At 41.2% G+C, this 16,629-nt stretch overlaps 2 protein-coding genes across 2 annotated transcripts; both read left to right on the top strand.

Annotated features, from left to right (window-relative positions):
* Nucleotides 1-1,023: 1,023 nt before the first annotated feature.
* fabp4b (fatty acid binding protein 4b) lies at nt 1,024-1,801 on the top strand. The gene is made up of 4 exons (XM_041941609.1): nt 1,024-1,160; nt 1,277-1,452; nt 1,532-1,633; nt 1,748-1,801. Exons 1-4 carry the CDS (start codon nt 1,088-1,090, stop codon nt 1,799-1,801), a joined length of 405 nt encoding a protein of 134 aa, XP_041797543.1. The 5' UTR covers nt 1,024-1,087.
* A 2,041-nt stretch (nt 1,802-3,842) lies between these two features.
* On the top strand, nt 3,843-7,769 carry LOC121610679 (protein FAM8A1-like). The gene is made up of 5 exons (XM_041942906.1): nt 3,843-4,317; nt 4,908-5,028; nt 5,117-5,240; nt 5,389-5,528; nt 5,623-7,769. The coding sequence occupies exons 1-5, from the start codon at nt 3,849-3,851 to the stop codon at nt 5,765-5,767; spliced, it is 999 nt and encodes a 332-aa protein (XP_041798840.1). The 5' UTR covers nt 3,843-3,848; the 3' UTR covers nt 5,768-7,769.
* The last annotated feature ends 8,860 nt before the right edge of the window (nt 7,770-16,629 follow it).

The raw sequence follows: 16,629 nt of genomic DNA, 5'->3' as shown, positions 1-16,629 counted from the left end.
ATAAATGATTGTTTCCTGCTTTAGTGTTGTCATACAGTTTTGTAGGCCGACACTGCCAATCAAAACATCTTTGAATACCTTATCTTTTGCCATTTTTAAATGCCAAGCAATTGAATCGTAACTGCATTGTACACCACATAATAAAGCTGGAATATACACATGAGGAATGAACATAAGCACAGTGACAAATGTTTAACTTTAATTTGGAGACCTAGTTAACACTTAAAGTTCAAACTTCTAAAAATGCTCAGTTGTGAACAGAACCTCAAAGAAAATGTTATTTGCTTTTCACGGGCGCCATCTTCTGGTCAACCCCGGTATTACATCCGCTCAGAGACCGGCGCGCTGTGCGGTGGCACACGGTGATGTCACGCTGAAGTTTTAAATCGATATACAAGAATTCATCGTCATTGAAATTTGCGATTCTGTTGTAATAGCATTTCTATATAACATTAACTCTTATTGTAATACTCTTGACGGGTAAAATTCATACAAAAAGCAACATTTTTGTTTTACCGTAAACTTTTAAGCTTATATTTCGCTCCCTAAATGTACAAGAGAAGTGTGCATGCAAAAGAAGTTGTCCAGTGAGTTATTATGTCAACTATTAATGGTAAATGTCAGCTTTGACCTTATTTATTCAGCCTATTTTATATGAATGTGAATTATGCTTACTTGCACAACAAAGCATCGTGTGTCTGGCTGCAGAAAATGTTTGGCACTGTTGCTCTGCATCTCTCCTCCTGCAGCATCGCACTAAACCCTATCAAATCAAATGACTGCGGCACTCTCCGCCTCCCCAACGAACGCTGAAGTCAGCAGACTCGGCCTGAACTCCCCTTTCAGTCCTATCAAGAACCATGGAAATCTGATTTAAAGGTACGCCCCCCCCCTTAAAAAAACTCGTTTCCATGCCAACGCCAGCACCTGCTCTTGATTGGCAGGCCTGAATCAAGCACGTGGTTGACCAGCCTTCATATATGTAATTTTGCGTGAGTGTCACTCTCTCCGCGCTTCAGACGCTGAAAACAGGAGACCCTGAAATAACTCGTGTTCGTGTAGCAGACTGAGCCTCACCTCTACCATCATGGTCGAGCAGTTTTTCGGGACCTGGACTCTGACTGCCAGCGAGAACTTTGATGAGTACATGAAGGCAATCGGTAAGATTCTGCTTATTATCTATGGGTCTAATTTCAGGGTAAACGAGCAGATGAGCTTCACATGCAGCATCAACTGCGACGTCTCTCAGCCACACCGCCTCCTCGCTGTGTTGCAGGTGTGGGCTTCGCCACACGGCAAATGGGCAACATGGCAAAGCCCAACCTGGTGATCAGCGTGGACGATGCTGGGGTCATTTCCATGAAGTCCGAGAGCACTTTCAAGACCACCGAGATCACGTTCAAGCTGAACGAAGAGTTCGACGAGACGACGGCAGACGGCCGAAAGACCAAGGTGGGTCATCCTTCTGTCTCTAGAAACGTAAACACGGCGCTCCTCACTACCCAAGACACTTTATTGTCTTTATTTTCAGACCATCATCACTTTTGAGAATGGCAAACTTCTGCAAATACAGTCGTGGGATGGAAAGAAAACGACGCTGGAGCGAGAGATCCAAGATGGAAAACTAACAGCTGTGAGTAATTGAGCAACAGTGTAGTTTGGGTGGTGTTTTCATGACTTCCTAATGTTTAATTAAAAAAATAAATGGAAATACAAGATTTCTAACATTTGAATTTTCTCTCAACAGAAATGTGTCATGGATGACGTTGTTGCATTAAGGACCTATGAGAAAGGAGTCTGATTCCTTTTGTTAGCCTGGACCTCTGCTCCGTTACCAAGACACTAAATGCACTGAACTATTGCCAAATATGCCAATAAACTCTGAACTGTGATACTTCAGTCTGTGTGCATGAATGTAACTCAGTGTGTTCCCTTTGCATGTTTTGTGTGGCTTCAGATTATTATTTGCATGCTTTGTTCTTTCTTCAATGAGCCAGTTTCATCCTCAAGAGAGGAATTGTTCAGTGCTAGTGCACGCTTGCTGGGGCAACTGATGTTCAGCTTTCGTCACACAAGCCTCCATTTAAATTGGGAATGTATTTAGCCTTTGATGCCTAACATATTTTCAAACTAATCACCTGATGTTAAGAACTAATAAGAACACTGACCTTGTTGCTTTCAACTAGGTCAAGCATCTCAAACCTGTTCCATAAAGGGCCACGTGGTGGAGGAACACACCAGGCTGGAATTAATTAATCAGCTGATAACTAAGTGATCCCTTGATGTTGATTGGTTGGCCTGATGTGCTCCTCCTGGGTTGGAATGAAAACCTGCAGCCACGCGGCCCTTTATGGAACCGGTTTGAGATGCCTGAACTAGGTGCTTGGTTCAGTTTTCAACCTTAAGCCACAATTCCTCTTAATATTCCATATAGACATGTTGGATACCTTGGCCACTTGCCAATATATTTTTTTAAACCCAGGAAGTCATTCTACCAATCTTTTAAGCTGCTAGACACAGGGCTTTACAGAAACCTTTTGTTCCAACAAGGACAAGCAACATGTCCTAATAACACAGCAGCCCTCTTATGACAAGGATGTGGGTGAACTGGAGGGGGGCTGGGAAGGCCAAATCCCTGCTTTGGGTTAGAGCAGTGACCTCATTTGTGCCAGGTCTCTTGTCTTGGATGCACAAGATGTAAAGTTCAAGCAAGTGAATGTAATTTGTTTTAATTAGGGTTCTTTGGGGCAGTAGGTCTGAGGCCCAAATTGTCCAAAAGATTTCCAGGATTTAGTGAATGACTGACCCTGGGTGGTGCTCAGGCAACAATGAGCACTAATGAAAAGCTGATTCTTTGTCTTGAGTGCCACATATAAGACCATGCCACATGCACTCACATCGTATTAGGTATTTTGTATATGTCTTGGCAACATAATTCTGACCGTGAAAAAGCCTTTTAAAGTCATTATGTACGAATTCACACAAGAGGGTTTATAGATGACCTACAGTTCACTCAAACTCATTTTAGATTTCTGAATACCCTTTTGTTAAGGATTTAGATTACTTGGGGTGGTGTGTGAGTGCAGGATTTAAGAAGACGTCCTTTAAACACAATCACACCATGAACTGGTGAATTGTTAGAAACTGTCCTACTTTGACCTCACTGCTTTATTGAAAGGACCCAGTGGCTACACGAAAACAAATATCTTAGTTGTTACTTCATTTTCTTTGAAAAATAAAACAAATCTAGTGGTTATAATTTAATCTAAAACAACAAATTGCCTTAAATGTTACCAGGACCTAAAGTGATGTCTCAAACTGTGACTTGCATCTAATAATGTGGAGATGCAAGATGCAATGTTTGCAGCAATTAATTACTCATATGTTCTCAAAAATAAAATACAATAACTTACTAATCAATTAAGCACTAATTCGTGCTTTTATAATCACAGCTAGAGGTGACCTCATTCAAAAAAGTCAAAAAGTAAAGTTATGAAGCGTTTTGCTGCAATACAATACATTTGAAATATTACATACTGTGAACTTGAAGACCCCAAATGTCAGCTTCTACCTCGCCGAAATGCTCCCCCTTGCGGTTGATTTTTGTAATAGCAGGCACTGACCGGGCAGTACCACTGGTATGGGGGAGTCACATTTAGTCGTGAAATGGACAACAGTTTTGTGAGAATTTGTCTGTTTATGGTAACATAACACTTAATCGTTTTAAATCGATATGATTTTCAAAAGTTATGTTTTCTTGGACATAGCGATAACTTATAAAGTTACCACGACTTCCAGATGCAATGATCCGGAATGACGTTGTACGTGACGCGCCGCCATCATCAAACATGGCTGACAAAGAAAACACAAACATGGAAGTCGATGAGGAAAAGAACAAACCCTATGCTGACAAAGTTAAGTCACTCGTTGACGATGTTACCCAAAGAATAGGCAATCAGAACAATGTCGAACGTAAGAAGAAAGCCCGTGAAAGGCGCGCCACAACGGAATACTGCGAGCAACTGCAGGCGTGGATGTGGCAGTACTACACTGGATATGTGAACTGGCAGAGCTGGCTGGCAGCGTCAGCCATGTCCTGCCCTTATTATTTACAGTCAGCAAGTGGGACGTCGACGACACACCTTGATATTAACTCACAGAACTGGTATAATAACGGTGCGTTTGGTCTTTCGTTGTCGCCGTATCCACCTGCCGTCACCTCCTCCAGCAGCAGGGCAGGTGAGGCAGCTGGTGGGGCTGCAGTATCCGCTCAGCCGCAGCAACTCCCGCAGGAGAACGGAAATGCTCCGAGACCAGGTACAAGCTGCTGCCTTTGCCTTGAGGTTTTCAAAATGTGAGGTTACAGACAACCGGTTGATTTTTTTTTTAACGCATGTGAAGGTCTGTGCCGCGGTTCACAGTACTTCCGTAGCTTAACAAGTTGACCGCAATAGCCTGCGACTCGTTTCTGCAGGCTGCAGGACACAGTTATCTTCCTAGCTTGTAAGATAAGCAAATAGGTTACAGGTAAGAGGTATTTTTCTATATTAACCATACCAAATTATGTTCATATAAAAAAATCATAAAAAATACAGTAATGGACTTTGTAAGAGTTTGTGTGTGGCAACAGTGGCTGTCTAAAGACATGTCTGTAGAGGTATGATTGGATCACTGGTGGCAGATCCAGGATCAGTTTTCTGTAATACACAGAATCTTGTTTTGGCTGAATGAGAGCACATCCATGCAGCACGGGTCCAAAATCTTGTGGAAAAAAATCTACCTAGAAGAGTGGGCAGTGGTTTTGGAATGACATATTCAACGGTCACATATTGGTTGTAATGTTTGGGTGTGCTGCGATATAATGTGTTGTACTTATTTGACTTTGCTTTGTTGCTGCTTTTCACCAGGTCGGGAGTACAGCATCCCCTCACCTCTCCAAAGACTCCTGGCTGAGATGGTGGATTTCTTCATATTGTTTTTCATCAAAGCAACCATAATCATCAGTATCATGCACCTGAGTGGAATCAAGTGAGTTTGTTTAATTTCTCCATGTAGTGGTGGCGAAATGATGATTAGGCCTGCGTTTCTTCATCCTTTTATTTTACTTTGCTTTCAGGGATGTTTCCAAGTTTGCCATGCATTTTATAGTGGAGGAAATTGATGAAGACACATCGATGGAGGAGCTACAGAAAATGATGCTTGTTGCACTTGTGTATCGGATATTAGTGTGTTTTTATGAGGTGAGTATTCTATATACTCTGTTACGCAAATTGTAATACAAGTAATGTGAGACAAAATGGTCGTCGATGTTTCTGTGTAATCTCTCTGTAAATTTTGGAAAAGCCTACATGCAGTGAAATGACTGCTCCTTTACTCCTCTCCCTTCAGATTGTGTGCATTTGGGGAGCAGGAGGAGCCACTCCAGGGAAGTTTCTCATTGGACTCAGAGTTGTTACATGCGATTCATCAGTTCTGGTTCAGCCGAACAGGGTGCTTGTTGTGCCAGCAACTAATGTCTCTCTGTCTGCGTGAGTAGCTAATTTTAAAGGTTAACCTTCAGCAGTTTCACAATGAATGCGATGCAGTTTGTCCCTCAATCACTGTCTCTGTCTCCCTCTACAGATCAACCGTCCGAGCCTTGAATAAGAACTTTTCAATTGCCTTCTTTTTCCCGGCCTTCATCACACTTCTGTTCTTCCAGCACAACAGGACTGTGTATGATATGGTAGCTGGTACAATTGTTGTGAAGCGCTCCAGGGTCAGGTGACGCAGAAGAGCCCAGAAGATAGTCATACACTATTGCTGAACAGGCACTCCGTGATTTGTCTTTGTTTTTCTTCCTTTTTAAATGCCTGCAGAACTCGGACATTGTCCTTTTCAAGGTATCATCGGAACATGCAGAAGCATTAAGATGATTGCAGAGAGTTTGATACACATCAGTGTGAACAATTTCAGTTCCTGATAACTGGGGTTAGGTTTGCTCCGGACACATACTGTATTTCTGCATGTATGTCTACATGCTGCATTCACAATTGTTCCTGTGCCAAATTGATGTCTCTTTTTGGTCTGAGGAATGATGAAATGATGGTATATGCTACCTTTTCGTTAACACAAGATTTGCCTCTTTTTAGATACTCTTTCAGATTAAGGGCAGATGATCCTGTCACTCAGTATTTAAATCACTTATCACGCATTCATGAGATTACACCCTCAGTATCGTTTTGTTTTAAAATTGTCTTTGAGTTTTATGCTCAGACTTTTGAATTGTTGACCTTCATCAGTGAAGGACTGGTGCATCATGCTCAGCTTTTAGATGCTGAAGTACTTTGGTTCTAAGGCACATTTAAATGTATTGAAGGAATATGTATACCTGACCATGATTGCTCTTCCTTTACTCTGACCTCAGCATGTGTGTGACTGAAAAGTTAAAGGTCCAATGTGTAGGGTTTAGGGGGATCTATTGGCAGAAATTGAATATAATATTCATTGTTATGGTTTTATTAGCGTATAATCACCTGAAAATAAGAATCTGTATGTTTTCATTACCTTTACCATTTGCCTTTATTCATTACCGCCATGTATCTGCAGTAGCTCTGATCAAACAAACCCTTGTTCTAGAGAGGGCCTTGCACGTCCACTGTAGGTGAGGGTGAGGCATGGGGTATTCAGTTGGTTGCAATCTGTAAGATCATCACTAGATGCCACTACAGACTGGACCTTTAATGTATTACACATTGTATGTGATAAACTGTTTTTTGCATTTAAAAAGATTAAATGAAACCACTAATTCCCTGCATGTTTGACATGTCTGTCTTCTAGCAGTTTGTCTGCTATTTGATAATTCCTACAATGTTTTGATACTAATTAAGCAGCCTCATTATGTTTCTAAACTGAATCTGCATTGGCTCATTAACTTGCCATTATATTTGCCTTATGTAATGGGTGCATGTATCAGTTTGTGTTGTAACTAGTAATTGTTTTATTATTGTATGTCAAGGTTTAATGAGGAAGAATTTCAAATACACTAAAAAGAATTCCAGTCAGAGAGAGACAGAGTGGTGATGAAAGAAAAACCTGAATAAATGAGCAGAGCAATGTAATAAATGAAGCTTCTGTGGGGAGTCACTCAGTAGTTTTATGAGAAAAAAACACTGTGAATCATAACCTGTGGCCTTTAATGTCACCAATTCTCAAAGACTGGGGGAGATTTTGGGTTGACTTTTTAGACAATTCTCTCCACCAAAATAGTCAAATAAGCAAATATGTTTCTGAAAACTCTCCGTCAGAATTAATGCAAAGGTGCATTGAAGCTGCTCTGGAAGCTTGTGGTGGCCCTAACCACCTGATGGTGGTTTTACCTTTTAGCTCGCCTCATTATCCAGCACTTTGTGCCACATTTTAAAGACAGTATCTTCAAGGTTTTGTCCAAATTGCTCTACAAATGTATTTTATCTCATAACACTGGGTGTTACGTATATGCAGTATTCATTGAACTGACATGTCAAACATTTACCACATTATGAGAGATGAAACAGACCGTGATAATTCATGGGCTGATTTTCTAAGATGCAGTATTTCCTGCTGGGAAATATACTTCCACAATAAAATGTGTGAACATATTCCAACATAATTTCTTTCAGAAAATATTGACAAGCAGATGTTTTTCCAGTTAAATATGTCATAATAAACTAACCTTGTATCATAATCATTGCAGTCGATAGATAGCAGTAATTTGTAATGTATTATTTGTCGAAAAAGATGAAATTATTGTAGATCGCTGAGAAGTGATCACATTCTTGTTGGTTGCAGGAGTTTGGCTCCACCTAGTGTATATTTGTTGGTCTCACGCACATCAGTCTGCCTGGGCTAATGCATCACAGCACAGTTACCTGTATACAGTATTTTGAACAAAAATCTGTCTGTGTGATGATGATGAATGAATCATTCTCTACTAAACTGAGTGGACTCAACTTCAAGACATTTCTCCCATTCTTTGAGCTGTGTATATATACCTGGAGGAGACTGCTGAAGCTCCAATTGTTGGCAGGTGCTGACGTGGTGATTGTGTTAGGCCCACTAAGTGGCAGCTTCAGCTGACAGCCACAGATGGTACTCCCAGATTACAGAGCACCCCCCCCCCTTCACATGCTGCTGCCATGCACCATGCCATTACTGGAATAATACAACTCTTAGTCGTGAAGGGCTGTGCTGAGGAGCAGAAAAGTGTGGGCAGACACTACCCACCAACATTACTGCACTGTATACTGATGACTGAGTGCAGCTCTATTTGGAGTTGAAGCATGTTTGTAATCTATTTTTGTATCAACATGCTCTGGCTCGCATCCACAGAGAGGAGGAAGATTTTGGAAAAGCTCAAGGGAACACTTATTACTACAATTTATGACAGACTTTTTCATGTTGCAATAAATCTCGAAGCCTTTGCAGTGAATAATTAACAAATAGCCATCAGTTTTAAACGACCAATCATTTATGTAAATCACAGTGATAGTCATCCTCGTGTCTGTGAATAGGACTCCTAATGTGCTGCCACTGACTGTAAAAATACAGTCTTACTTACTTTCTCTTTGTTCATGTATATATAACGTTAGAGTAACACGGTGAATTCAGATGTTGAGGAGTGACAAGAAGTGAGTGTATCCTCACTGTAATTGAACAAAAACATTAGTTCCTTGCAGCCACATGGCGTGCCATACGGTATCGAGTTGGTGAGGTGTCCAGCCTGAGTTCCTGCCACCCTTTCTGGCTCTTTTATCAAGGGAGTCATCCACAGGCAGCATGGAGGGCTCACAGCTTTCTCTGACAGCCATGTGTCTGTGTCTGAACTGAGCCATGTACAGGGCGGAGGGACAAGGTAAACAGTCTGGGCTCAGCTGCACTAAAATATTTTTTGGTGAATGATGCGATTTGTGTCTTTAAGTCGTCATCGCTTCATTAGAAGTCCTAAAATGGCAGGTGGCTGCCGCTCTTCACACACAGAGAGCAGCAGACTCCAGGTGTTTTGAAGTCGTGGAAAGGTGCTGTGGACTGAAATGCTGCTCAGTGTTGTTGTTGTTGTGTGCCTGTGCCTGTTGGTATTCCTCTCAAGTGGAGTCAGTAATTACAGGCTGGCTGGGTTCTGCCAGAGTGGAGAGGGCTGTTGAGAAGGAGGAGACCTGTTGATTGGGGAGGGATACAAACGTCTGCTCTCACACAACAGATATCATGGGGGATGAAGGAAACATGTCGGCGCTCATAGAAATTAATACATTTTGAATTTTTGTAATTCTAATAATGCTGTTTACATACAACAGACAAAATTAAGCAATGTCAGATCAGTGTATATTGGCTGTACTATTGGCTCATGGGTGGTATGTTTTTATTTATAAGGGACTGCATAGAAATTATTAAGGGGCAGAGTGGGTCAAAAAAGGGGGAGAGCTATATATTGTTTTGCTAAAGGGAGTGTAGTCTGAAATTTATGGAAGAGCAGGGGAAGGTCTATGTTCTCACCCCAGATTTCTATATATTTTAGAAAACACACCCAAATCCAGAAATGCACTGCAAAGATCCAAAACACAATGCTGCAGGTAGCACAGACAGCAACAGAAGCTGTTTCCAGGGGACACTGAAGAGTGATGCACACGGCTGGGACATGATTGTTGCCATAGTTTGTGAAGTTATTGAAGTCAGTGAGTGCTGTTGGAAAATGAGCTAAAGCTGTTCAGTGTGTCCCAGCTGTGCGGGGCTGTTCTTCACCTTTGAGTGCTCCCTGGAAAGATCTGTGTGCTACTTGCAGCACTTTTGTATTTTGTTGTGTTTTCTGTGTTTGTAGCATTTTTTTTTCTAAATGAGGTTTTCTTAATTTGATTGTGCTTCATCTACTGTGCACTATTCTGTATTGCCATCATTTCTAATGTGAAATCTGATGGATATCGTGAGAATTACTGTTAGCTGTTAGTTACTGTTAAATATCATATTAAGATATTAGGGAGGAGGATGTTGCAGTTTTCATCTTAACTCAAGGGAAGGGACCGTTCAAAATTTTAATAAAGCTGGGAAAGGCCTTGCTTTTTACATAAGTGAATCATTGAGTTCATTAAGTCAAGTTCAGCTTCCCTCCTCAGCTAAATCATTTTCATACAGCCCCTAAGCTTATTTAAACTAGATGAGGGAATATGTCAGCACTGTATCATTTGCCATTTACAATGCCAATAAATTATGAATGAACTCATTGCCAGGACAGTGAACAAACAAGAGTGAGTATGATATGAATAAACTCATTTTCCAGAATAGTACGCTGCCTGTGCTGGAGTTCATTTTCCTGGTATAAAAATAGATGTGGATATGAAGAGAGCACAAACTCAGGATGAGTGATGTAGAAGCATAAAGACACACTATGAGTGTGTGTGTGTGTGTGTGTGTGTGCGTTGAGGGGGAGCAGTAGTACAGCATTCATACCAGTTTCTATGACATAACATTAGGTTTCTGCATGTTTGTGTTTTTGAATACAGTTGCCAAGGCAACCATGGAGGCTGCACTGGTCGCTGCAGAGAAATTCAGCTTTTTCTCTCTTTTTTTTTTTTTTGAAAATGTTGCTTCAGGGTAACACAGTGTCTGATTTGCTCCACATATATAGAACAAACTGAAGGCTTGAAATTGGCCTAAAATATGTTTGCCCCCTGGTATCATCTCGAAACAACTTGTCCACTTCCACTTAGTCACCGCAGTCTCCCTCATGTCAAGAGAGTCAGTGCCATGTTTCCACTTCACCACCGATTTGGACTAAGGAGGTGCTGAATACATTTGCCCGGCAACAGCTGTATTTTTTACAAGATAATCAACACAACACGCTCAACGTCTTTGGAGAAGACAAAACAAACAGAGCGGCAGCAAAGGAATGGCAGAGGCATCTGAATGGTTGACTGATATGATGATGTAAAAAATGATTTTTCATCATCAGTGCTCAAATGCAGTCACCCACACAGACTGTGCTGCCACACAAAGTCAAAACACTGCACATATTTGGTCAAAGTTGTCAAAGACATTTGTTATACGTTGTAAAAGTTATCCTGGCACATAAATGAATAGATTTGGGGGGAAAAAATCAGCATGTCAAATTTTCAAGAAGTAGAAAACAGATAAAAACCAAACTGCAGTGACTCTATTCCAGCTAGTTAAGGCTAGCCAGCAAGATAGCCTAAGATAATGCTAACTTACCAGCTTTTACCTGTTTCCTGTGATTGAAAAATCAATTTTGATGCTACAGCTAACATCTCAGTAACAGTGTGTGTTATACCACACTAATAAGGCAGTAGCTAAATGCACTATTGCAGCAGCAGAGTCCTGCTAAAACCTAATTTGACTGGCTTGGCAGAGCTTACAAGGAATTCACATGATTTGATGTGGTTAAGTCAAACCTTTAAATCACATAATGCATACATATTTGTCGCTGGATAAAGAGAGATAATGGTGTCTATATGATGGTGAGATGTTTGTTTGTTAGAATCCAAGATGGACAAACCTCAATACTGATGTATTCTTCTCATTTGCTACATACTGATCTGTGCTGGAAATAAAGCATGAAATGTGCAAAACAGAAAGAAGAAATGCTTTCTCATCTGGGACTACCTGGAGATAAGTATTCGTTTGCTTTCATAGTAAACATAATGTTGGGATTAACAGACCTTTGCACTATGAAGATCAATGTACACTGCAGCATCAAACAGTCTGTATACTGCCCTCTGTTATGTGAATCTGGTACTGAATCTACGCCACAGTGGGAGGAGTGGGTAGGCTTTCACTGAGGTCAATGAGGTCATTTCAATGATTCCTTGCTTGAAGATCCAAATCAGGCCCTTATAAAAAAACAGAACAGCATGGAACCATGTTGATTAGCTGTAACATGCACTCTATCATGACATATAATGTCATTAAATGTAAAAGATAATGTTTTTTTTTTTTTTTTTTTTTTTAGCTCATTTGTCTTTTCTGTCCACCACATTGAATCACCCAACAGGCCTCTGATGGACATATTTCACAACTATGATTAGAAATTAATAGTTATTTAGCATTCTGGCTGCACATTGTGCTCAGCTTTTTAACATGATTTGGTGTCTTTCTGATTCATTTGGTTCATGTGTTTGAACAAACTCTGCTGAGTTCCCTCAGTGGCTGTATTCCTCCTCCACAAATCACCCCCACCCAATCCTTCAGTTGCCTAAACTATGTTCTAGAGATGTGCGTAAGCAGTGGCTTGCTATTTTCAGCTGAATGAAAAGAGTCTTGGCACTTGGGCTCAGGATGAAATCTGTTTTGTTCTGCTGAATTTGGCTTTCACCACATGCACTGTATCTACGTACAACAGTTAAATCTTCACTTTAATGGTGTCCTACAGTAAAACCACAACCATTTCGACTAAGACGAGTGTTGTGCGACTGATCTGTTTCCTCTCATGTGAGAGGAATATTATCCTTAGTAACTTGAATACAAAATGTAGCATCGAGGAGAGAAAAGTGTCTTTTGGTTTTGGCTGTTAGAGCACATTTGTTTGTAAGATGTCAGTAGAAAGTAGGAATAGTTAGCATTTTTGATGTAACAGGTTGATTAAATGTTTGATGTACTCCCTCACATCACATCACATTGCACTTGTTTTGTATAGGGGAACTATTTGGCCTCCGAATAAACAAAACATCAAACTTGGCCTTTGGGATGTGAAATGACACGGACACCTCCATATAGCTGAAAGAAACGGATTACATAACAGCCCACTTGTCATAGTTTTTTTTAGAACAATTCTTTGGACTCTTTCAATGAAGGACATTGACCTTATAATAACCTTAAAATCAATCAATATGACACTGTTTTCTTATACTAATAAGAACAGGGACATGTCTTGGTTACAGAGCTTCAACCTCTTGCTTCTTTCATTTCATCTTTGGACATTTAATCCAAGGACTCTGTTCAAGGTCACTTTGAACTCTCATCACCACTCTACAATTGCTCTATTGTGATTAAAGCTGGACAATCTCTCGCTCTGGATCTCAAATTTTAAGCCCAAAGTCTCCTGTACCTGATGATCAAAATAGTGAAACTGAGATGTAATGTTCACACACCTGTCACAAGACCTCGCCCCCCATAGGGAGGTGAGGTCGGTATCACCTGCCTGGTGGATTTGCTGTCCCTTTGCTCTTTTCATTAACTGCTGAATTCACTTGCTTTCAATAGGCTCTTTCAGCGTGTCATGCTACACCACCATTGAGCTACAGCCACGTTGCCGCCCATCTTTCTTAATGGGGACTGGAGACTGTGGAGCTGCCTTGTTGCCATGGCAGCAAGCGCTTTCACATTCTCCCCACATAGCGTGCAGCGTGCATGTTGTTCCCTCCAAACTGGAGCGCGCCACAGCAGACACAGGTCTGCTCTCAGACAGGACCACGCCAGGGTTATTTACCTCCCGCTCTGATGCCAAATGCCCCCATAATCCAGCCACCCACACTCCACCTTCCATTCTCTTTATTACTAATGCACAGAATTTCCCATTGGCTGTTCTCACATACTGACCTTTGCTCCAACTATTAGTTTTTTTTTTCTTCAGGCTTTGTTGCTATTCTTCACATGGGAGAATGGTAAAACTGTGTAGGGCCCAACATGGGGAGGGCCTGAAATTAGAGGTACTCAGTTTGCCATTACACACACACACACATGCATGCATGCATATTTGTGCAGCATGTATGCTGAAACTGGAACCTCAGAATTTTTTCTTTGAGTCACTAAAACAGTTAACAATAATTGCTTAGCTGCATAGCTGCTGCTTATTTTTATTTCAGTCGACTAGTCAATTAGTTGATTAATTGATTATGCTTTCAGCTATATAGAGCTTCAAGGGCAACTTTATACTTATACTCCATTACATTACAGAAGTAAAAATTGTACTTTGTACTCTATTACATTTATTATCAGATTGAACAGTTTGATTTTACTTACAAAACATGTGATAAACCTTTTAAATATGATGCGTTATTATAGATGAAATCCCCTGCATTTCCACACAGATGTGTGCAACTGAATACTTTTACTTTTTATACATTAAGTTTATTTTAATGATATTACTGCTGTACTTCTACCCAAGTAGAATTTTGAATTCACAACTTTTCACTTTACTTTTTCTTAACTTTAACTTTAGCAACTCTAAAGTCTGACCCAAACGGTTCAATATTTTTGCTAATTGCCTTGAATTGATGTTCCTGGAAATATTTTGAAAACATATGAATAAGTTCATTAATGCAATAGCATACCATGGGAAACAACTGGCTGTTTTCCATATGTGACTGTCTGCATCATGCATACTTCTCTGTTCTGTGTGTATGAGAATCAGTGTTACATGTCTGGACATGTCTGCTGCATGAAAGGAGGCTCATTCAGCCCCAGTGTGTGTAAGGTGAGGATGCAGAGCAAAGTATATAGTGATGCCTGGATAATTGTTTGCCCGGACACTGAGCAGTTTCAAGGTAATATGATTCATCTCTTCAGATTTTTGAGGAGTTTGTGGTTGAAAAAAGTTTCCCCAGAACTTAAATTGGAACTTGTGTTTTGCTTTGCGGTAAAGGTCATGCAGTGTTATAACTTGCAGCAACTGGAACCCACTTGAGTTTTCACTGTGTTTTCTGCTGAAGGCTGCGAGTGTGTGTGCAAGAGAGACCACTGAGAGACATTGTGTAGAGACATCTGTGTGTTTAAAAATGGAGGAACTAAGCATGATGCTATGTTGATTTGTTGAGACAGTGATGGAGAGCCCTACTGCTGCAAGTGCTAATACCATGACTGTTACTACTCAACTAATAATATCCCCATTTATACTACAAATACTATACTCGGATGATTATCGGCTTTCAGTAGTTAATGTTTGTAAGTTTTTAAAACTTGTTATGGTTTGGAGCACTCCCTCTTATTTTGTGTGCACCACACATTGTGTGTGCACAGAGTCAAAGAGCACACGCAGCTAGGCCGACAAAACCCCCATGTCAGGTTGAACCACAATTATTTAGGGGTTATTAGCTCAGGTTGTATTTACTGTGTCATATGCAGATATTTAAAAAAAAACTTTTTACCCCTATCCAAGCTTATTGAGGATGATTCTGTGTCAGGCTCAAAGAGCCTTGAGTTTCCCCGAACAGGCACCAGATTTCCACCCGTGCATTCGTCAGCCTGTTGTGTGCCTTCGTGTGAGTGTTCCCAAAGGGAGCAGTTGCGCTTGGAGGTGGCTGGTGTTGGTGCGATCTGGAGGATGATGGAGACAACAAGGGAAAGTGCCACAGATACACAAATTCCCAGATGAGATATGTTGGCTTAATTGTCATATTTCATCTCGTGCAATTTTTATATTGAAGTTCCCAGATTCTTACTTTCTTTTCCCCAATTTAACATTTTGTTCCCTTGTACCTACATGTATACAGTATATCAGTTTGTATTGTACTGGTACACAGTTTGAAATTTCGAGGACTTGCGCCGTGGGCCATATTCTAAAGCTTACCGACTTTCCCTGAACAGAAACACGGGGGAAGTCTTTGATCGAGCCATGAACAGCAACAGATTTGTGTCTTCAAGCTTTTCACTCTTGATCTACTCAGTACCGTGAGCATTTTGCTCCGTGCAACTCCAGCTGGATTTGTAAATTCTCCAAAGAAAGCTTTTCAGCTCGCTTAGCTGACATGAATTCTGACCTTCAATGTACAGTGAGCCATTTCAAGGCAAGGAAGCCACAATCTCTTGTAGATGCCTGTAATGCTCCACGATGGGGTCCTGTCATGTTGCTTTGAAGTCTGTTGCGGTATGGGTAGTGTAGACCCTTTCTTTGGCCTGGCAGCATCTTTGAAGGAATTTGAGTCACAGTAGGAAGATGAGGCTGTAGCCTGCTGGCAAGGAGGACATACAGCAGATGTTTTTTTGTCTCAGGTTCAACCGCTAATCACTTATCATCTTATTGTTATCTCTTCAGTGGTTCAGTATGTGTCATTGAATGACAGTGACAGTCACAGTGGTTGAGCCCAGCCAAGTCAACCCCAGTTATCCAAATAATACTTAACTTAGGTGGGATGATTGTTTATAATTAAAATTTTCTATATGCAATTTAGTTGCACAAAATCCCTTTCAGCTATGCACATTACACCTCTTGTCGTGTACTGCAGCCGTGAGAAAGTTTAGGTACTTATGGAGGTGTGATACTGTTTAGTAAGCTCACTGTAGTAGTGGCATTGCATGATTTGTTGAATTCTCTATGTTTTCCCCAGTCTGCAGTCGAGGTGGAGGGGACACTCGGCTTGTCCCGCCTGCAGAAGAGCAGATAGCTGGCTGGCCTGGTGGCGAAGTGCTCGTCTGCAGCCTGGCTCTCTCTGCTGTGTGCTGTACAGGATAAGGAGGAAGCCCTCGGGTGAGGAAGGCCCCAGTGCCAAGTGGCTGGGCGGCAGGGTGTTTATCAGCACTGCTTGCCTGCGTAGAGGGAAATATCTCTTGGGAAGAGATGGGGGAGGCCTGGGAAGACCTGGCAGAGCGGGGGGGTTGAGGGATGTGGCAGGTTACTCTGAGTCACTTTGCAGCTGAATAGAGACTAATTGTAGGGCAGCTCACAGGGCA

Source organism: Chelmon rostratus, chromosome 8 (assembly GCF_017976325.1).
Source record: "Chelmon rostratus isolate fCheRos1 chromosome 8, fCheRos1.pri, whole genome shotgun sequence".
In the NCBI taxonomy this organism is placed as follows: Eukaryota; Metazoa; Chordata; class Actinopteri; order Chaetodontiformes; family Chaetodontidae; genus Chelmon; species Chelmon rostratus.
This window is presented reverse-complemented; position numbering and strand designations above follow the sequence as displayed.

Excerpts from the sequence above, each read along its gene's own strand:
- fabp4b (XM_041941609.1), top strand. The coding sequence starts at position 1,088 with ATGGTCGAGCAGTTTTTCGGGACCTGGACTCTGACTGCCAGCGAGAAC. Across the intron at positions 1,453-1,531 it reads CAGACGGCCGAAAGACCAAG|ACCATCATCACTTTTGAGAA; the intron begins GTGGGTCATCCT and ends CTTTATTTTCAG. Across the intron at positions 1,634-1,747 it reads AAGATGGAAAACTAACAGCT|AAATGTGTCATGGATGACGT; the intron begins GTGAGTAATTGA and ends TTCTCTCAACAG.
- LOC121610679 (XM_041942906.1), top strand. The coding sequence starts at position 3,849 with ATGGCTGACAAAGAAAACACAAACATGGAAGTCGATGAGGAAAAGAAC. Across the intron at positions 5,029-5,116 it reads ATGCACCTGAGTGGAATCAA|GGATGTTTCCAAGTTTGCCA; the intron begins GTGAGTTTGTTT and ends CTTTGCTTTCAG. Across the intron at positions 5,241-5,388 it reads TATTAGTGTGTTTTTATGAG|ATTGTGTGCATTTGGGGAGC; the intron begins GTGAGTATTCTA and ends CTCTCCCTTCAG.